Source organism: Cygnus olor, chromosome Z, assembly GCF_009769625.2.
Source record: "Cygnus olor isolate bCygOlo1 chromosome Z, bCygOlo1.pri.v2, whole genome shotgun sequence".
In the NCBI taxonomy this organism is placed as follows: domain Eukaryota; kingdom Metazoa; phylum Chordata; class Aves; order Anseriformes; family Anatidae; genus Cygnus; species Cygnus olor.
This window is the reverse complement of record NC_049198.1, coordinates 74,951,279-74,974,337: the sequence shown is the minus strand read 5'-3', so window position 1 is coordinate 74,974,337 and position 23,059 is coordinate 74,951,279. Positions and strand designations below refer to the sequence as shown.

At 40.2% G+C, this 23,059-nt stretch overlaps 1 protein-coding gene across 4 annotated transcripts in view; it reads right to left on the bottom strand.

Annotated features, from left to right (window-relative positions):
- The window catches only part of VCAN (versican), a 113,040-nt gene that overhangs the window by 3,662 nt on the left and 86,319 nt on the right, over window positions 1-23,059 (bottom strand). For all 4 annotated transcript variants that reach the window (XM_040542050.1, XM_040542045.1, XM_040542049.1 and 1 more), the window contains 3 exons: window positions 16,350-16,508; window positions 15,644-15,726; window positions 1,521-1,665 (listed from right to left, as the gene is read on the bottom strand). In XM_040542050.1, coding sequence (XP_040397984.1) covers window positions 1,521-1,665; window positions 15,644-15,726; window positions 16,350-16,508 — 387 coding nt within the window. The remainder of the gene's footprint in view (window positions 1-1,520; window positions 1,666-15,643; window positions 15,727-16,349; window positions 16,509-23,059) is intronic.

The following is a 23,059-nucleotide window of genomic DNA, read 5'->3' as shown; positions in this document are numbered from 1 at the left end:
AAGCATCTGACACTGCCCCCATGATATCCTTGTCCCTAAATTGGAGAGACATGGATTTGATGTGTGGAGCACTCACTGGGTAAGGAACTGGCTGGAAGGTTGCACTCAAAGAATTGTGGTCGACAGCTCAATATCCATGTGGAGATCAGGAAAGAGTGGTGATCCTCAGGGATCGGTGTTGGGACCGGCACTGTTTGACATCTTTGTCAGTGACATGGGCAGTGGGACCGAGTGCATCCTCAGCAAGTTTGCTGGTGACACCGAGCTGTGTGGTGTGGCCGACACACTGGAGGGAAGGGATGCCATCCAGAGGGACCTGGGCAGGCCTGAGAGGTGGGCCTGTGCAAACCTCATGGAGTTCAACAAGGCCAAGTGCAAGGTCCTGCATCTGGGTCAGGGCAATCCCAAGCCCAAATACAGGCTGGGCAGAAAATGAATTGGACCAGCCCTGAGAAGAAGAACCTGGGAATGTTTGTTGATGAGAAGCTCGACACAAGCCAGCAATGTGTGCTTGCAGCCTAGAAAGCCAACCGTACCCTGGGCTGCACCAACAGCAGCGGGGCCAGCAGGGAGGGGATTATCCCCCTCTGCTCTGCTCTGTGAGACCCCGCTCTGGGACCCCAGCACAAGGAGGACAGGGGCCTGTTAGAGTGGGTCCAGAGGAGGGCCATGAGGATGAGCAAGGGGCTGGAGCACCTCTCTTTGTGAAGACAGGCAGAGGGAGTTGGGGTTGTCCAGCCTGGAGAAGAGAAGGCTCCGGGGAGACCTTACAGCGACCTGCCAGTGCCTAAAGGGGGCTGCAGAAAAGCTGGGGAGGCACTTTGTGTCAGGGGGTGTAGTGATAAGACAAGGAGTAATGGTTTTAACTAAAAGAGAGTAGGTTTAGATTAGCTATTAATAAGAAATTCTTCACTCAGAGGGTGGTGAGTCCCTGGCACAGGCTGCCCAGAAAAGCTGTGGATGCCCCATACCTGGAGGTGTTCAAGACCAGGCTGGACGGGGCCTTGGGCAACCTGGTCTGGTGGGAGGTGTCCCTGCCCATGGCAGGGGGGTTGGAACCAGATGGTCTTTAAGTTCCCTTCCAACCCAAGCCATTCTTTGATTGTATGTAAGCATCAGCTCTAACAGTGTAAAAGCCCAATGTGCCTTTCAGATTCCTTCAGTCTGAATCTCCCCTGGTGCAGCTTTGTGCCATTCTTTGCATTCTGTCACTGCTACCCACATCGTTCACAGTGGCACGCAGGTAAAGCAGGCCTGCCAGGTACATAAATGCCTCTTTTGTTGAGATCTGCAAATAGGAAACCTGTCTGGTTTCAACTAGGAATTTCTATTGTGTACCATTTTGACCTTAACTCAAGAGCAGATTAGGAAGAGTTTAATATGTGGATAGAGAAGAAGGAGAATTTTGTGGGACTAACTCAGTTCTAGGCTCACTGTATTGGTCACCAGAAACCACTTAGAATTTGTCCCTTTATGTTTATAAAACTGGAATTATGATATAGTTACTGTAAAGTTTGTACCTGTTCCTTTCTTGCAGGTATAAGTCAGGTGATAATTGCATGGAACATCATTCCACTGCCCATTCTCGTGCCATATTATAACAACACAGTCTTCTCCAGCAGAAAAGAAACTGTCTGGCTGGTTTGGTCGCCAGTTCTCATATTGCTGCAGAAAAGAGAAGCACACCCATTATTCCCAGTGTTGGAATATATTTACATTCCATTTTACAGAAGAATACACAATATTACCTTTGATGATGAGCAACCTCAATTGTTTGGTTCAGGCAGTTAAGCACAAACTAAACAAAGCTAGATATACAATATCTTCCCACTCTATTAACAGACAAAAAGTATTTTGATCCAACATTTTACTTACTGTAGACTGATATCAGGTGAGTAAAACAAATTGACACAATTCAGTTCAAGGACAATCTCAACCAAAATGTGTTGGGTCACACTCTACCTTACATAGGCTGAAAGTGCAAAGCCAGGAAATGCAGTAAATAAGCTACTACCCCTACTAGTCCATGTCTACTAAATGACAAACCACAGGATGGCTTCTCAGATTCAAATTATTTATTCTTTGACTTCATTTAATAAAGCCATGCAATGGGATGACTTTCAGAATTCAGTGTAAAATAAGTAAAGGTGTCAGAAAGTGGCCGCAGGCCACTGCAGATTGATATTGCCATTAAAAAGGCTTAGGTGGCAGACTGAGAGTATAGAGCAGCTTGAGAAATGATGATCCAAATTCTGCCCTCTGCAGAGAAATTACTACCACAGACATCTGGATCACATACATATGAGTGAAAATGGAAACTGGCACAGTAGTTTTAGAAGTGAAAATCTGATTGTCAGTATGTAACAACAACAAGTTTCAAATGGCTGAAAAATATCTTTAGCATTTAAAAAAAAAAAAAAACTTTTTTTTTTTTTTTTCCTAGCACTGCACCTGGAACACACAATTGACATGTTGATTTGGGCAGACTCTGCTTTTTGGGATCGAAGCTGTCAATATGCAGGTTTGCGCTTATTTAGCTACACAGCTCTGCAGCTTCCAGCTCAGCACCTACCTAAAGGTATGTCCCTACCAAGAGCTGCACGATGCTAGCTGCTGGCAGGCTGTGCATGGCTTGATGGATGAGCTAAACCCACACTTACTTCACTGTAGAATGCACTCTTTCAGGCATGGCTAAGTTCATCATTGCATAATGTCTTTGTTGGGTCACTTTTTTTTTTTTTTTTTTTTTCCAACCAGCAGGAAAAATAGAAACAAAGGGATTGTCATACAGATAGAAAATCTATTCAACATCTTTGATAGGGGACATATGTCTTACTGTCCTTGAAGTTAGCAGAGGTGAGATACTGTTTACTCCACTTCTTGTTTCATCTTGATCCCAACTGAAGCACAGTAATTTGAGATTTCCTTAATGTTATGCAAAGAAAAGCTAGAGGAAATATGGGAAACTATTCTTAGCAATTTTCTTTGAGATTTCTGTTGTGTCACTCCAGGACGATCTTAATGGCGGTTAAAAATAGATATCTAAAAGAACAGGAATTCACATAAATGCCAGACTTTAACTGGGTAGATAGTCCCTTGTATGGTCAAAATGACAGAGTTCCTACAATGCTTATATTCCCCTCAGTGCTTACATTTTCTGTCTAGAGTTGGCCCACATAAATGTCATAAAAGTTTAGCTTTCTATTTTCTTAGCTTTATGAAATAACCACTATTCATTGCCTGTGCAAAAACATTTTAGAAATACAGTTTACATACTCTATGCAAGTAGTATTTACCTTAAAAGGAATTAAGCTATGAAAAAAAAAAAGAGTTAAATACGTAAACTTTTTCTGTTATATGTCCATCACAGGTTTCAATTATCCAAGCAATTTAACAATCATGATGTAAATAAATTTGTTCTGCACTGAATCTGTTACCTCTAGCAATTCATAAAACATCTTCCTACTTATGTGGGACCAGCTTAACTTCATCTCTATGCTTTAGCATCTCTCATAGTCCTAAACTGCAACACATGCTAACTTCTTTACTGAGGTCCAGAATTCAGCAACTCACATCAGCTGAGAAATGAAGAGTATGAGTTTTTGTAAGCATGGTAGTAAAATACCGTACACGAGTCAAATGGGATCTGTTGTGAGTGGACCTCCTGCAACACCTGGTACAAAAAAATAACCAACAAAACTAACTAAAGAAAGTTCTGCTTATACCTCCTGATATCTCCTGGGCCGGTGAGAAGGACAATGGGAGGTAAGGGATGTGTCCATGCGCAGTGTGTATTACTGTAATTTAGAGTGCTCCCTTTTGCAAAAGGATATGTTGGAAGTGCTGCCTCACCTCACGTCTAGTGACTTGGCACAGCTGAGCTGGTCTGGGAATGTGCCGAGGCCATGTGAGATGCCTACTGCTGGCTAAGGCAGGGTGCATGCACACACCAAACGCTTAGGCTTACCCGTGTTATGGCCCCATGTACTCATCCCATCTCCTCTACTTGCAGGAGGACACGGTCACCCCTCACCTTCACCCCTCACGACTCACCACCAGCCCTACTGAAAGGTAGAATCCTTCAAGAATATGCCAAGACATATGGACACAAGGAAAAAGCTGTGAAAACAGCCAGGTTAATGGTAGAAAAGTTTGATCAGTGATGCCCTGACAGCAAAGGAAAGACCTGAACAAACCTTTTGGCTCTGTCTTGTGGAACTGCTGCTGCAGAGAGCTGTAAGCTTCTGCAGGGGTCAGTGTGTGGGAACCGGGACGCTTCGTGGCAGCTGGGGGCGTGCGAGCTGAAGGTGCTCAGCAGCTTGCCAGCTCCCACCCGAACCACACAGACTCCATATATTCGTGCTCGCCTTGCCATAATAGGCCCAAAATTTGTCTGCTTTGTTGGCAGGGCTGCAGCGTAACGGTAAGGGATTATATCTGAGCTGTGTGGTTTACTCAAGAAAGTGTGATATCCTCCAGTATGACATGCTGTTACCTCATATCTGATATCATCATTGCATGAGTTTGTTTTGGCTAAATACCTCTGATTTCACTTGGTTTCAGAGCCAGAATTGCTTAGCAGAGGAAGTTCCAGACTGCTGAATTGCTTTCTTAGGTCCCCACCCAGCTCTTCTGTAGTTTTTCAGTTCCTTATTTAGCCCCGATAACATAATAATGATACTCACAGTTTGAGTGGAATAAGTTGCTACAAAAATAAACTAATATTTTGCTTTCTTCTTACAGACGACATTTTTGCATGACCATGAGCTTGACTCTGTTTTCCACTTAAACTACTGTAAACCAGGGGTGACTGCACTATGTCCAGTAAAACTACATCAGCAGAAAAGTAATGGGAAAGAACCAAATCCCATGTTACATACTGCACTGTACTGTTTGTTTTCAGAGATAATTCCTTACAATCTCTCATACAAAGCCTGTGAGGTGTACAGACTCCCCTCCCCTTGCAAAAAGAAGTATCTTAAACATTCAATTCATAAATCTCCTGTTGGAAAACACCGCTCAAAATAATCTAAATAAGATGCCATTCTTTAAGTGGTTACGTCATTTAAGTTCCTTGTATTTCAATGCAATTACTGTCTTTTAGAACAGTTATATTGTACCCCCAAAAATAATAATAATAATAAAAAAATTAATTTCATTCCTTGGCAACGTGTACCATTTGGGTTTGTTCATTTTTTAAGATCATGTCCAAAACAGATCAGCCATGTTCACAGAGGAGCCAAAGCTCACTGGCATCGTTCCAGCCACCCTGCTACTACCTTCTATCTTCAGAGAAACTGCTGCTGTCTTAGCACACCAGCGAAGCCACGCTAAGCAGCGCTGTGTTTGAATTGATAAAGTCCAAGGCATCCTTTTGCCAACAGTCATGCTTCAATCAACACCCTTACCACTAGCTTTAGCTGTATCATTCATAAGGTATGATTTAGGGTCCTGAAAACCTAAAGAGATTCAAATGCTAAGTTCATACATGGAAGAAAGACCACGAAAGGAAGAAAGGTACTCAGCAGAAACACTTATATTGGGTGATCCAAGGGAGGGACCTAAACATTTTTACTGCCCTGGCTAATGCTAAAGTGATGTTCTGTGGGACATTACCATGACATGTGTGAAGTTCTCCCCCAGATTAAAATGAAAAGCACTTCCAGACTATAGGACATGTAAGCTTATAGTGAGCTTCATAGAAGGTCTAGCCCTTTTCCTCCAGCTGTGAAGCATGTCTTGCTGGGGAGGCTGCAGGACGCCGACACTGCTGCACCAGGCTCTTGGCAAAGCCCTCAGCATCCATAAAGGCAGGACACTTGCTTCACGTTATCAAAAAAATCTGTGTTTTGGTGTGATCAGGTAGCTGCAGGAAATGGCCTTGGCAACAAGATTTTGATATCTGTACATTCATTTGGTCCTTTGGGAACCACACACTGTTGTGTCTTGCCATCATTTCATGCCAAAGACAGGAGCTCCCACTGTACTCTTTTGCCTTTTAGGAAATCTTTCTTGTACAGTCTTTTGGTGAAACTGAAGCCCACGCTAACACATTGGACTTAGTTGTTCTAGCTTCCTCTGCTGAAGAGTACTGAAAACTTTCCCGTAGAAAGAGGGCAGAAGGTCCATGGGCTGGAGCCACAGCTGAGGCAGGGGACCAACTCCTCAGGCTTCCCAAGTGGCAGCAGACAACGCACCTGGCTGACTGATTCCCAGCCTGGGGAACAGCGGCTATGTATTTTCTTGCTTCATGGGAGGACCTTGGATCTGATGGTTACAAAAGTCCACAAAGATGCTTTTATAATAAAAGTTCCACTTTTTTTTTTTCTTTTTTTTTTTTTTCCCCTTATATGGGACTGAATTAAATCACAGCCTTAATCTGCCAGTTAGGTGGCAGAATGACAGTCCACAAATTAAATCCAAGAAAGCCAGAATTACAGCAAGAGCTGTAAAGTGGCTGATTTTATTAGCTGGTCACTATTTTTGTCATTCAGATGGCTGGTAATTAAACTGAATGAGCAGAGCCTTCCTGTCACAAACAAGATCCTACCTTGTGGGAGATTTGTTATTTAAATTTTCAGATAACCAGCCTTACTTGAGGGACTCATTTCCTTTTTAATGTGTAATCCATTCAGCTCTTTCAGATGTTTGCCCTGCCAAGGTGAATCTAGGAGTGGGCAGTATCTCAGCTTTGCGACATGCACTTAGATATTTCATCAGTCCTTTATCTCCAAAGGGCACACCAAGTGGCTGAAATCAATAGTATGGGCTTGGCATTCCAGAATAGCCAACAAACACCATGTTTAACCGAGAACAGCTACTGATGCAAACAAAATGTTACTGCTTGACCTCGTTATTGTGCAAAGGCTAATAATCTTTTCTACAAAACTAAAGCTAGGAAACAGTTTACTTGGAATACATCTCCTATTTAGATTTGTAGGGTTAATGCCTTTCCAGCAGGGAAAATAAAGCATGTTTTCAGCATGTCGAAATGAGTTTAAAGTATAAAACTGCCTTGGCACTTTTTGGCACTTATAATTTCCAATATGATTTGTATTCTATTTATTTCTGCCTGCTTCCCCATCTGATTGCTTCTAAATTCAAGATTAATGTAGCAAATAAAAAAAAAAAAAAAAAAAAAAAAAAACTCAAGAACAAAAAAAAAATAACACACAAATAAAGATGCAGGGACTCAGCTGACAGGATGCTCTCTGTGCCATGTCATCTTAAAGTGAAGCACTAGTTTCTGTCTCATATTTTATCACTAAATTAGTGTAAGCCACCACTGCAAAATGTATTGGCTGCTATCCTCATTTTTTCCCATAATTTTGCTATGGAACAGGAATACATTTTTTTTTTTTTTTTTTCACAATAGCATGCATATTCTTAAAAAACAAATCTTTATCAGGACAGTCTAGTGAACAAGTCCATCACTGGGGAGGTTCTCTTATAGTTTGATTGCTTAACTAAAAACTACATCTTGCTTTTCGAGATGTAATAACTGGCTGTTGCCCATGGTTTTAGTTTGGCTGAACTACCACAAGATAGATCAGCACAAGGGTACAGTGAGAATAAGGATCAGCTCAGAATGTTTGTGGCTTATTTTGTTAGACAGCACTGAAACTGTTACTTGAGACAATCATGGGAAGTTTGAAAGGGATTGTATTTCCTTTTGGTAGAAATAAAATCAAACAGATTGCTGAGAAGATTTGGCAATGAATAAAATACTTACATTAACTTCACCTAGTATTTAAATACATTTACATATTGAGAAAGACAAGAAACTACCTTACAGCATAGGCTCTGTCTCACTTAATTTCACCCCAAATATCTGCAAAAGATCTTCTGTTTAATTTTATGAATGGGAGTAGTTTGGCAGAACTCACCAAAAGTATTTGTGAGATTAAAAATTCCAGTCAGTGAGTGCTTAAGCACATGCCTTGCATTAAAGACATGGGTGGTACCCAAAACTCTATAGGGTAGATCCCATGCATACTTCAGGCTCATGCTAAAATAAAAGCTAAATGTGTTGGCAAATCTTTGCTGGGAGAAGTTTGAGTCAATTGGAAGACAACTGCTATGTCTAAACTTGCCTATGGGTACAAAAAATATCACGTGCCACAATCCCAATATTCTTAATTCAGAGATCACAGTAGAATGAATTCCTTCAAGCCCCTAATCTGGGCTTTTTGTTCACGGGATTTGGGAAAGAGGCAGGATTTGGATCAGGCAGGCACCCAAAATTGGCTCCCCTTTGCAGAGTCACACAGGGAGAAAGAAGGAGCTTTGAACTAGAAATGAAATAGGTAAAAATCACCAGCTGATGTAGCAGTAATAAAAAAAAAAAAAAATCAACCTTTTTCTTTTTTTTTGGGGGGGCGGGGGGGGTTGTTATGGAGGAGATGACTGGCTTTTTGACTTTTTTTTTAAACAGTACCCCAATGTAACAAGTTTTCCACGAAAAGCACAAGCTGGCAGGCATGGCATGAAGCTCCCACTAGATGGCAGTGTCTACTCACTACTGAGCCCAGAAGCTAACTAAGTAGCTCTAAAATCACAATTCTTCAGAAAAGATCTTTCTCTTATTAACTCCTTAAAAGCTAACTGAAGCCAATGGACAGCACCCCGATAACTTTGACCTGCTTGATCTGCTCTGCACCAACTCCTCTTAGGGTAGTGACTTTTTTTTTTTATCATGGTTCACACACTCTAGAGTTTAATTTTCTGGGTATATTGTATGTTTTAGTCTTCCAGAAGTTCCCTTAGTATGGAGAATGAACAAGGAGTGGCACGGGGAGCTGGTGAAATTCTCTTGCTAATGGGCAGGTGTCTTACCGTGGAAGAAAAGTGTGGTGGGGTGTTAAATGGCATAATACATGTTTTCTGGGAGTCACACCAGCTTAATTATATATTATCAATGTGATGCAAATTGTGTAGGGTGTGACTTACTCCTTTTGTGCACAACTTCCAGGAGAGTCACTGAAAAAAGAAAATCCTCCGCTTTGTCATTTATTTCAACAGTTATTGCAGGCTTGAAGCTGTCCAAGAGCTTTAGCCCAGGGCCAGTTGTAATGAGGCTCTGAAGAAACTGCTGGCCCCCTTGGTAAAAGTAAGATAAAAAAACGCTTTGTCCAAGAGGCCCTTCCTTCAGCCTACAACAGTCTGAACTAAAAACATACCTGTCATTAATAACATTATATAGTTCTCCCCCAGTTAAATGCAGGTCAAATGAGCATCTTAAAAAGAGTCTCTAATGACTGACTGCAGCACAAAATCAAAACATTTGGTAGATTTAAAATCTCCTTCTGCAGGGATCCTGTGGGACATTGGCACAATGAGCTTTTTGTTTGCAGCTGACTACAGTACTTTTTAGTTTGTTTGCTTTATTTAACCCTCGGAGGTAGGCTACCTCCCTACAAAACCCCATGCCTTTTGAAGGGCTTTGTGTTCAATATCGTTACTCTTTCTGCGAGGGGTGCAGTTACAGATTTGCTCAGGTCAGACCATTCTGATTCACTGACCAATAAAGGGAGGAAAAGAGAGGGCTTTGTTTTCTCCAGAATTAAACTTGGGTTTGGTTTTGCTTTGGTTTTTATGCCGCTACCTAGAACTGACAACCTGAGGGCCAGCACTGCGAACACACGGCGTAATGCTGCTGTGCTGAAGGGAAGAAAAACTAACGTGGAGTCTCTGGACAGTTTTAAAAGTGGCAATATGGCCCATTACTCTCCTAGCTGGCAGCACTCTCCCAGTGACAATCTGGCCACAGACACTAGCCAGCTCCTTATTACGGCACTAATCTTATGTAATGGGAGTGAGCTCACTGCCCTACAAAGCACTAATTATCAACAGCATTTTCCGAAGGATATGAATAACTCCCCTTGTGAGACAGAGGCCCAAGGCACAACCCCAAGTAGCTATATGCGCTTAATCCATAACATGAATAGCTCCAAAGGACTCCTTTACAGCTGTGCCTACTCACAAGGGCCCTTAACAGAGAAACGCCAGCAGCCCAAACACAATGGAGAAGCTGCCAAAAGCAACACCAGATTTCTTCTATTTGGATGGGTGTGCTTTACAGCTGTAAAAGTTACTATTCACAGAGCTAAGTGAATTATTTAAATTCAATTTCCCTAAGATACCTTCAAATGTCACATTGTATTCACACTGTCTTTGATCAAGCCAATTATTAAACGTCTCCAATGACAGTGTAAATTTTGTTATTTTGTAGTTTGTATTACATCAAATTTAAGATATACAAAGACCCAAGTAGGCATGGACAAATCTTTCTTTTTATATAGTTGTATTACTATTTGGGCTTTGTCTTTTTCTCCTGTACCACTGTGATTTTACCAAACTTATTTGCCTTTATTTTTTCAAGAATTTTATAACATAAGTGAAATGAAGATTGTCTATGAACCATTGTAAAAGAGTTATTCACTATCCCAGAAATTCAGGAGAAAAATCTACAGAAAAGTGCAAGAATAATTTTGATTCTGTATTTTTTTATTATTATTATTGTTATTACTATTATTATTGTTATTGTTATTATTATTTGTAAACAAGCTCTTATTTGTAGCTGGTTTGATTCGCTTGTAAAATATCAAGCAGAGGAAAACTAAGACTTTCCCATACTAAGTATCAGTGGGACAGCCCCGCAACCACACTGTAATAGAAGGAAAGCAGATCAAAAAAATGTGCTTTTAAAAATGTTGCATTATTTCTTTCTGCCTCTTCCATCTGTCAGTGCAATGAAATGCATATACCTCAAATGTGTTGAGCAGATATTTGCGTGATTTTGAGGATGCAATGAAAAACGAAGCTCTAGGAGTGCTGGGGTGCTGTGAGCACTCTGAGCTCACTTCAGTGCCTTTGTCTTTGAGATTAACCATCTGGAAATTAGGGTCTAGGCAGATGAGCCAAAATTTGCAGGCTACAAATCCCCTGCCTCTAGCCCACATGATCTCATGTGTGGCTGATGCTACAGGTCCAGGCATGTGGCAGTAGCCACTAACTTATACTTCTCACCACAGTGAGAGGTGAACTTGCACCACAAGCCTGGGTCTCCGTTTCATGAAAGAGCATTCTCTTTTTGTGTTGCACTCATGAAAGAGCAATCAGCTCTTTTCCCTTGATAGGAAATGGGAACACTGGAAACACTGCCTAAGTGTTTTTCATGTGGCCCATCAGCTCCAGAAGACAAATCCACCTCTCCCAACCACCGGAAATGCCGGAAAGCTCTTTCTTTTCCAAAACAAAAGAAGCAAGAACACATTGTAGATGAGAAAAAGTGCTTCCTGCCATACAGCTACAGTACAACAAATCAGAACAAATTGGATTCATACAGGTGGCCAGCAATACTTTCCAGTGTTAGTGAAATTACATCTCATTTTGGTTTACATATTGGACTAGGTGCCCTAAACTTAGCCAAGGAGCTCCAGAGCTTTTGCCCTGACCATATCCAAGAAGCTCCCACTTTGTCTTTAAAGGGAATTTGCAATAAACAGACAATCCAACAAATAAAAAGGAGGACAAATATAATGTCTGGCCCATAAAAATCTGTATAATGAAATATCAGTTACATGGAAAGCAATCTGTTTATGTGAAAGTAGTACCTGGACTGCCAGCTGAACTTTAGGGCACCAAAGGTATGACCTAACTACTTTAATCATGTTATTTTGCAGTTTTCAAGACCAGTACATGTTTGGGATACAGGGGGTACAGCATGATGAAAAAGTAAAGCTTAGCAGGAAGTGCTGAGACTATCTAGACAGCCCAATATGCTGCACAAGGTTATGACATTTTGCCTGAAAAGCAGGAAACTGCTGAGCAGGTTTACCTTGAGAACTACTTTACTATTAAGACCTAAAACCTGTCAAAATCCCCTAAAAGCACACAGATAACTATGCATCACACAGTTCAGTGAGGTAGATGTAAAGGTCTCTTTACACACTGTTTGCAGGAACAGAACCTCACAATACTTCGAACTAAAACCATGCCTGTTGCTACTTCATAAAGATATTTTTCCTTGTCCTAAGAGTTTGTTAAAGAAAACATTTTGATGTTTTCAGCATTTAATTTTGAACATATATTCAAACATAGTCAATCTACAATACAGGCATGGAAAAATGTCATGTGGACCAAAAAATAAAAAAGAAAATGTGTTTTGAACATTATTACTTGCTTTCTCACTCAATTTGGTTGTACTTGTTTTGTTATTCAAGAAATGAACATTTTCCTTGGGTAACTCTGAGAATTAGACCATTTCTTCCAAAATTTGTTTATTGGCATTATTTTTCCAAGTCACATAAATTCTGGTTGATTTATGAAAAATAAACACAAGGAGAAATGGGCATTTTTGACTGCTGAATTTTTTGACAGTCACTATTTTCTATGGGGGATCACCAAGAATGTCAAGATACCAAAAGTGGCTGACAATAGACAGTCCACTATTAGGCACCTAAATAATTGCCCCTTTTTTCAATACAACTGTGAATCTGCCCAGGGTAATCTAGGTTTAGCTTAGGCTTCCCAGTTAGAACCCTAATTTTATATGCTCACACTTTAGAAGTCTTCGTCATATTCTCCCTACACAACCTTAACAAATCCCCTGTCCCACTGAAGTGGCATGATCTGATCTCACAGAAAACTGAAAGGCCCTTGCTTATTTGATTGGCAAAACTGATATCCATTGATTGGTCAGGGAGGGGAAATTTCCACAACTGCATCTGAGATTCTAACCCTTCTCACATTACTAGACCAATGACAAAGATGAATTTATCACCTTCTCCAGCCCCATCACTGCAGCTTTTTAACACTCATCTCATGTGAACAGACAAGAAGGCTGTGCAGAAAAAAAACAACACAACAACTGTATTTTGGGAGCCTATGGAAGTGAGGCAGCACAAGATTTATGTCATTGCTGCATATGACCATGAAGACCACAAAAATAGCTGAGGAGGATATGTGTATTCAGGAGCACACTGTAACTGGAAACAATGTGCAGTGCACTTGGATGTATGTTTGTTGTTTTTCACTAAGGAACTCATGCAGGTGTTTTTGTTTGACTATCATATTTAATGGTGGCTGACATTTAGTTTCAGTTTAAAAATTCTGGAAAAACTCTTGGCTTGGTTTTGAGCTGAAAATGCCACAAAGAGGACTGATTTTCTTCCATCAGACTCATTGGTTGAAATACCTATCAGGTGCAAAAAAAAAAAAAAAAAAAAGTCGCCTGATCACTTTTCCAGAAATTGCTAATAAAATACATGCCAACACCTAGCAAAAGAGTTCTTTTCAACATACTGACTATTTGAGTTGTGGGCTTCTTATGTCCATGGAAAATGTGTACCAGAGTAATCCAGACCTTATCCCATATTGTCCAATGGTAAAGCCTGTGGCTCAGGGATTTCTGATTCCAGTTCTAGGTTTGTGTCTCCTTTTATTCGGTTCAGGAAAAAAAAAACCTCACGTGAGAGAGAAGTCACAACTTTTACGTGTAAACACTGGTTATCACAGCTATTTAATCTGGGCAGTACTAGGTCAGCTGCAGCATGGGGACAATAATTTCATCCATGATGTGTCTTGCTGCTGCTGCTATTCATGTGCTTTTTCTTTTAAATCTACAGAGCATCACAACCTTTTTTTAAACCAAAAACTTATGAAATCATATAAGCATGATTTTCAGATTAAACCAAGCTGTTGTCAGAAAACTATCAAGATAAAGATGAATGAATGTATATCACTTTTATATGCACTGTCCACCTGAAAGTTGGTGTGACTTTTCTGATATTGATAGTATCTCCAACTGAAAGTATCTCTTATATCAGGGGGATCCTCAGCACACTTGATGAATTTCCTACTACACCAGAATTGTTGAATAGAATTCTAGATAGACAAGAGTCTCTTGGAGAGGAGCTGGGCAACAAAGACAAAAAAAGCTGATGCACCCTGATATGTAGAACACCAGAAGGCTGTTGAGATTTTGATATGTGCAACAGCTGTCTCTCTACTCATAAATTTATTTTAGAACCTGAGGATGTATGAAATAATGCTTATTTTCATTATTGTAAATTACATTGACACATTTAACACTATCATAACTGCTTTTCATCTGCAGATGCATAAATGATGTACATTTTTCAACTACATGGTATTCAAATTCATTGGAATTTAACGACACCATCAGGGAACTAAATTTGATGCTTACAGTTGATTTTTTCATTATTTCTATTTATTACCTGAGGTGTAACGAATCACCACCACTAGAGGATAGTGTCATCAAAGTTAAACCATCCTCAGAGAGTGCCTGTTTCAGACAGTGAGGTGCGAGATGCCATGTAAAAGACAGAGAATGAAATAATCCAGAATGAGTGAAGCTCAAGGCCATGACCCATCTTGTGCTCCCAAAAATACAAGAGAGGCAAGAGAAAGTGATGAAAAGAAACTCCTTCCTTATATCCTGCAAGACTCTGTGGCTCCAAGCACAAATGGGTACAAACATGAATTAAGTTGTTTTCACCACAGAACTACGGAGCATTCAATTGGGCAACAAACACTTTCATCTTCCTTCATTTTCTTCCCATTCTGTCACCTCCTACACATGGTAATTTCCCAAGAAATGGCTCATTTATAAGTTATTTTAAAGGACTATAAACCTATGGCTATTTACACAAAAATGTAGTAAGTGAAGCCTGCTTTGATCCAGGTGTCTTTCTACCGAAGTTGTAGTCACATAGTATGCAGCAATGATCACTACCTGCATGTGTGAGCACGTGCACATGTGTATCCTGTAGTCCAGATGCTTTCTCCTTTAAGAAGAATTCACAACTGGGGAGGAAAATAATAAGCATAACTGCTTTTTTATATATATAGTGCTATTCAGTGGGTGTTAAACAGCAATAAATCATCTGTCCCTTCTACAGAAGTGCCTGTTTTGAATTGGAAAGACTGTCATCATTTCCTGTATCAAGCAGCTATTGGATTTAGGTCTGCTAAAGGTGGACAGAGAGTGTTTTTCCTCTCCTTCTGCTGATTTTAAGGCTGCTAAATGTGGACAGACAGTGTTTTCCCTCTCCTTCTGCTGTTTTAAGGCAACAGGAGGTATCTACAGCAACTTAAAACTTTATGGACAGATTATTGGTTGCAGGCCTCCTGAACCACCTAAGAATGACTGCTTCTCCATCCTGGCCATCAAACTGCCACACCGACTACAACAGCCCCCCAAAAGACCTGAAAGGCTTCTTCATGCACTCAAAAAGACCCAGCCAATGCAAGGGCTCATATGCCATATCTTCATCTGAAAAAATGCATTCTGCTCTATATAGGTAAGGAATCATCTTAGAGCTGAAAAGCAAAACCAGTTGCAGCAGTGACCCTTAAGTAATAGTTTCAGACTTTCTGAGTTTTTCTCTTTAGAAACATTAGGAGGTCCCACATATAAAATAATAAGAACTAAAATTAAGATTTTAGAACTACATCACAAATAGAAATTATCCTGAAACAAGGCGGTATCCTGGCTGTTCACTTGGATGCATATTTAGTGACTGCATGTTTTCATGCAGCTTCCCTCAGTTCTGGTGGGAAATTGATAAGACACCACAAAAAGAAAGGAGTGGATGATTTCATTTCAAAGGCATCTTACCAGTGGGCTACCATCAGTCCAGCGGAAGTCACGCTCAAACATCTTGTCATTGAGGCCAATCCACTGGTAGTCATGCCCAATATCTAATGGGAAAGGAACCAGAAGGATTTTTTTTTAACTTTCCCATAAATGGGAGAGATTTCATCAAAGAAAAGAAAAAGAATTTGCACAGAATGAATCAGACATCCTGTTCTTAAGATTCTTCTACTCCCTATGCAAACAACTATTTACAGGCTATTTTTCAGCATTTTATTTTAACTTGGATGTCTATAAAAATGGAGATTCTTATCTAACTGTTTTAAACAATTATACCTATATGCCTATTATCTCCTGACTGCATCCCCCCCAAAGAAAACAGATGAGTTTCCTATCTGGGCACAAATCAGAAAGAAAGAAAAAAAAAAAAAGGACAGAGAGCAAAAAAAAAAAAAAAAGGCAAATATTTTTTGGCATAGGACATAAAACTAGTTCACTTCCCCCCAAAATGAAACATTTTCTATGTAACAAGTCATAGTTTAATAGAGATTAAGGATCTTGCACTTAAAGCCAAAGTGAACACCAAGAAAACAAAGTACATCTTTGCATCTCTACATTCTAAAAGTATATTTTAACATGGAGATGTAAAAGTTTAGTCAACAGCCAATATGATCCTAGCTCTGAATCCTTAGTGCCTGTGCTTGCTTAGAGAGATGACAACAGTACGTACGGTTCACAAAGATCTGCTCCTCATGGGACAAGATGCTCGTCAGGTGGGCTCCCTGCAGACGGCATTCCCTTTCAGCCGTGTCCCATGTGCGCCGGTGGGCAAAGTATTTGTAGCACTGCCCTTGGAACTTGTGCCAGCCGTAATCACAGGTCTCCGTGTCTGTGACAAATAAACAAACCACGTTTCTGATAATGGGCATGGAACACAGATGTGTTTCACATGGATGGGCTCTCTGTAGTGCAAAGGTTGAAGAAGATGCCCAAAATTCATTAAGTATCTTGAGTGCTAATTAAATTTTCATGTTGTTCTGTTTACCCAGTTTTGGTGTAAACTGCAAGTATATTATTTATGTAAGGAGTATAACTGTACTTGGCAGCTTTGTGATCTTCTACTATTCAAGTTATGCTGTAGCCAGACAATCTCAGAAGGATATTTTTACTCCATTACTCAGGGTGAATGAAATGACTTTATGTTAGACTGACATTAGTCTACATTTCATCTAAATTTTCTGAGTCTGTATGTGGGGATTGGATTTTTTACTTGTAAGGCAGGCTAGTTCTTTGAATGACTGCACTGAATTACCTTGGTTTGAAAGAAACTGGTAATGGAAAATAATTATGAAGGAACGTGCTTGTTATTGTTCAGTCCGGACACAAAGCTGCAGTATTATCCCTCTGAATTTACCCCTCCAAATCCTCCTCCAAAACCCATCTTCCATGATAAACTATAATTTAATAAACTCTAAGCATCAGTTTCTAAAGAAGGCTATAAAGCTGAAATACAAAGTCATGAAATGCACATTGTCTGTGCTTGTACAAGGGATGGTGCTGATAAGAATACATAATAGACAGAAGTTCATATCAGCCAGTATTTCTTTTCATCTAAAGAGAAATAAGCATGAGCCTTGGAAGAGTAACAATCTGTGGATTTAACGTTAATTATTTCGTCACGGTTAGGCAGCTGCAAACAGAATAGATGGCAAGAAGCAAGGTTCCCATCCCAAGTCTCTTTCTGCAACAGCACTGTAGGAATGAATCACAGGCAAAAATCAGTATTAGTAAGAAGGACAATAACAAATATGATGCCTGAGTGTGCCTGAGCTGTGCTCAATGACAAGAACCCGTCATTAAGATAAGAGAGTTTTGGGGAGGAATGGGAAAAAAAAAAAATAATAAATAAATAAAAAACAACTACGGAAAACTCAGACTGTTTTGATTTACTGTGTAAGAAATGGCACCATGAAGGACACTTCAGCACAAGGTTACGGCATATTCTCACTACAGCTGATCCCAGCAATCTCAGCATATGCTGAGTCCCTGACGGGCCTCTGTTGCAGGGTGCTAAAGAACAGAAACAAAAGCTTGGCTTTTTTTTTTTCCTCTACAAACAAGGATTTGCCATTTCCCACAAGATTTTGTGTCAATGCCAAAACAAAACTTTGTCTCAAAGGAACCATCTTGCTTTTCCAGAGTTATATGTACATTCTGGGTGTGAATCAGATCTTGTATTTTTAATAAATAAATATATCCAATAGTTAATGAGATGCTCTGGCCTAAGAGACTCTCTTTGCATTAGTAAAGGGAAAAGCCAAACACAGAATACGCCAATGACATATGACTGCAAATTCTTTAACTATAATATTTCTCAGGTCAGAGCAGCTACCAGCTGAGAGGCAGTTCTGGAAAAAAAAATAATTCACAACACAAGGCTGATTCTTAATTCAAAGCAGAAAGATGCCATTTGCATATCCTGAAGCATGGAAGTGTCATTTTTTTTTTGGAAGTCTGGTTGCCTTTTTAAATTTCCCGAGATAAAAAAAATATACTTCACATATATATGAATGAATACGTGTAAACGTATCACTTCAGAGGCTTACCAGAATTTCTCTGTCAGCTCCTGGCAACATTAATAACACAGCTATTATTGTCTTAGGAGTCTAGTATCAAAATCCTTTTTTAAAAGTTGTCAGTACAGACATAAATGTACTGAATATGATGGCATAATAAAGTTTACACTGATCATCTCTCTTCTATTTTCAACAAGTTAAGCTGCAGAAAACTGCTTGTGCTTTGAGTAATCCCAGCTATGAAAAAACGACTGTAATTTATACTAGCAGCTTGTTAGTTTTTGATGTTTTCCCTCTTTGCATTCTGTACGAGGTGCAGGGTGCCGATACAGCTTTAATCTCTGGGACCTAGGCCATTTTAAAGTTTAGTCTGCCTTTGGCTCCCTTGAACATTTGTTTAACCACACAATGCTGACTAACAGTGATGTGTCCTCTGCAAAGGCACTTAAGTTTTTATTATTCATCTTGTTCAGGGACCACCTTGTCCCACAGGAAAGAAGTCAGATAATAACAAGCAGTGTTGTATGCTGAGAACATCATAGCTGGAGAGCAGATCCAGGCTATGCTAAGCTAGCCTTGCCTGCCTCTGCAGGGAGGGGCTCCAGGATTTGAAAGAAGGTCTGCTGAAGGGCTGAATGGGAAGCAAAGCAGCTTGAAAATAGCAAAGCCCAAAGACTGGGTTCAAAGAATGAGATGTAATGGCCCGAATATGAACCATCAGCACCAGAATTCCTCCTCATAAGGCGGAGGATGCCAAACTGCAACATACGTACTCACAGTTGATATGCACGCACTCATGGTGCACATACAACTCTTCCCTCCTATCCAAAACAACATGGATTTTTTTTCCAAGAGGAAAAAATTAAATAACTTCTTCAGCACTTGTTTGTAGCCCAAAACTACCAAAGAGAAGAAGACAGGGCTGAAGTCTGTAAAATAAATAGGATTTTTAGAAGAGGAAATGAGGATTTATTTTTTGAAAGGAAAGAGTCAAAAGAAGAGGGGAAAATGGAAGGAAGAAAGGGAGAATTATGAGGCCAGAGGACAACAAATGTTAACCAGGCAAATAAAAATGTGGGGACTGTTTCATCTCTGTTGCAGAGAACTGAAACAAACACTGATTTGCCCTGAGTTTGTGTGTGCACAAGGACATGTATACATGCATATACATTTATACACACACATATATATACACATATACAGACACATATGTATTAATGCATACACATCTTACTGCATTAATACAAATGAAAGAGAGACACAAAGGTAAAGGTAACTGCTCCATATGGATATAGGTTTTTAATGCCTTTTAATGCCTTTCTTGAACCGGTAAAGTCTAATTGCAGGTGGCTGTAAACTTTCTGACCGAATCACCTGTGAGAGCAGAGTAGGTGTGAGGACTTACTGAATACAATACCCCATGTTCACTGTAGACTTACCCTGGGAGGTAGTCACAGCTTTCTGTAACCTTATTCCAGAATGTGATGGAAAGACTGAAACACTACTTGCCATATTTATGGCGTTTTAAAAGTTGTCTGACTAAGTTTTAAGATTTATTACAACTTACAGGCTTTTTCAGTGATGTGTGCAAGGAGTTACTTACACAACCTCTGTTCTTTGTAACTGCAATTGTATATGTGTAACAACATCTCTAGAATCTGCGTTCAAAAAAAAAAAAAGTTCTCTGTAAATTTAATACATAAGCAGGTATTGCTTTTTCAACAGCTGCAATATGCTGCTGACAGTAGGTCCCTTGTCTTTAAACAAATTCCATAAGAGCCTTAAAGCAAATAAAGACAGAAAAAGAGGTGCTAGAACATAAGGAGAGTCCTGCTCAGCTGTGGATTTTACCCGTGACCGTCTGTCTTCAGGTAATGAACAAATGCCTGAGGCCCATTAGCCCACACATCTTGAGGAGGAACCATTTCTCTGGTAAATATTCAAAACAGTCCCTCCTCAGCTGAAAGACATCAGCTAGAGACCATCTGTTTTCAGAAAGTATCCTTGCACTGAGCCCTTCTCAAACATTTCCATTCCAAGCTACTAAGCTCTGGGAACAAAGTGAATCAAACAAGACAGAAGTAATCACAAACATTTAAACAAAGAACTTGGGTTATAAAAAAATAATAATAATAAAATTAAAATAAGTGGGGTTTTGTATGACAAAAAGAAAAAAAAAGTTTTGTTTTCAGAACCTGGAAGACAGAGCAGCTGTCTATGTTTTGCCAAGGAGGCATGTCCAGTAACAAACATATGTACCAGCTTGGCACACAGGCCCAAACATGCAGCTGCATTTGGTAAGCTGGCTAGGTGAGGTGTGCCTGCAGGGATCCTGCAGTGGAGAAAGCCAGACTTTGAGTTTAAAAGCCAAACACCACTCCTTGAAAGCAGGTAGACACCCTTTAGAATAGCAAGGGGGGGAGGGACAAAAAGGAAAGGGAACTCCAACCAGCCATGGAAGGAAAATGAAGACAGAAAGAGGTGCTCATCTACCCCGCTCTGACCTCATTCATTGGGATGCTGAAAGCTCTCCAAAGGGCTTTCCACAGAGGCATGCCAATGAAATGACCGCTGGATCTCCTGGGATAAGACTCACACTGAGGCCTGCTTCAGTCTGCAGTCACCTTTCCAAAAACTTTTTCTGGGTATTTCAGCATTTAAGAAGTGACGTGCAAATGTCACCAAGTGGCAAGCATTTGTGCTTTGAAAAGATACACGTGATGGGCAAAAGAGGGTATTTTCTAACAGAGGTCCTCTGCTCCCCTTTGATCTAGTCTGAATCAGAAGCGATGCTGGCTTGCTGACCTACCAATCTGGTTTAGAAAGGAAACACCCTCGGTTACTCTATTTCTAACATCAGACAACTTTAGTTCTCTTCAGGAAGAAGTTCCCGGGCTCAGATTGTCTGCTGAACTGCTTCCACCTGGCAAGAAAAATGTCTGTCAGGGAGCCAATTACAGCTCAGTGATTCTCAGAATTGATATCTTTCACCCTAGGTTAGATCACCCTGAAGGCTCCTTGACTCCCACCACCTGTCGGAGCTCCCTGACATGCAGCCACAGCGTCCCCATGTCACATCGCCTCTTAACACTGATACTATGCTAGATGTCAGCCGAAGATCTCTTAATCTAGAAAAGTCTCATGGGCGCATTTTGGTAAAATTCTGAACTCTACATATTTTTTTCCACACCAGTGTCTTGAGACCAGAGTGTAGTGAAATTGTCTGCTATATTTTGAGTTTCATTTTCAGAGGCAACATGCATTCACTGCTTCCATTCACTTCCACGATATTTTGAAAACTCAGCAACATGTCTAAAAAAGCCATTCAACTTCCCCCCCCCCCCCCTTTTTTTTTTTTTCTGAGGCTCTCTAAAATAAATACTATATACTGGAGGAAAAAAAAAGAGAAAGTAATGAAATATAATCTTGGTGTGCTCAACTCCACCTTTCCTGTGGCACTGAGGTACACATTCTGTCGTTCTGGCTGGTCTTTAAATCTAGTGAGGTCAGGACTGGTGCCTTGAAATAAAGCCTGCTTGCCAGACAACTGTGTCTGAATTGCCAACACAATTTTATTTTGTCTGGTGGAGTGGAAATTTGGCACTGAACACTTCTCCCAAGTCCCAAACCACTGCAGGACTTTAAGTGGAGGAAATTTAAATTCCAAAGCTGAGTGAGCAGGGCTCTGGTTCTGATTGACAAACTAGGAAATGTTCCCATTAACCACCTAAAATGCACTCTCAGGTTGGTCGTAAAAAGCAGCTTAAAGCTACCACAGTACTCAGAGCCATTCACTGCTACAGATTTGCTGAAATGACAGGGAGAAGGAGGGGAGTGAGAACATTTATTTCTTTTGTTGTGAAAACACTGTCAACTTGTAATTTTGGAGAGCAGATTCAGAAGCTCCTTTCAAATCACAAGGTTAGGCAGACTACTGAAAAAATTAAACAATGAAAAGTGCTGGAGCCAGTCAGCTTTGAGAGGGTTCAGCTCTAACAAACAAACCTCTATAGGTTGATCTGGAAGAGTTTGCAAACTGCCTTCCACTCATTAAAGATGAAAAACAAACCTGAAAATAGGCAGTATTAATTAAACAAATCCAAAGGTCCAGTTCATTCATCTGGAAATGAAACCACTCAGCTGAAGAAAAAGAGAAAGAAGGATATTTTCATAAGCTTTAGAAAGTACACTTTAAAGTACCCTTTCTTTTTTTTTTCCATGGAAACGCCTTCATTAATTTTAGTGACAGAACAGATTTTGCTACCCTTTCCCCCCTCCTACAGGCACATATTGAGTAAGCATCTTGCAGAGTAAATATTTCTATTAAATACAGCAGGATTTCTTGCAGACAGTGCAAGTAACAGTTACAGGAACCTGGATGTTTAATCTAGTTTCAATTGCCTGGTTTAGAAAATCTTTTAAAACTTCCCTGTAATTGTGATCCTGCACCTACTTGCCCTAAAACAGGACAAAGCAGTCTAGAAAAGTGTGGGATGACGATGTCAAGGTTATGGTGCCCTGTGAAAGGACATATAATCTGGTATATTCGGTAGACTGTTCCTACTTTCCAGTGACACCTGTTGGAAGAGATGTGTTCTGTTGTGTCTTTCACACTGTATAGAATTTTTTACAGAGAGAAGTTCAGTCCAACAGTAACTCTTTCCACTCATTATCCCATAAGCATCACTAGTGATGAAAGGACCTGGTTATATGTCTTCGTAGTAGTCTGCAAGGCAATATGAACAGGCTGTGTTTGCCTTGGAGCCACCTGAAAGCTGTATGGCTGTAGTTACTCTGACACAGAGACTGCCTGATATATCTGTTAATATTTAGTATGGCAATAGTATGAGTTCTGGTCAGTTTA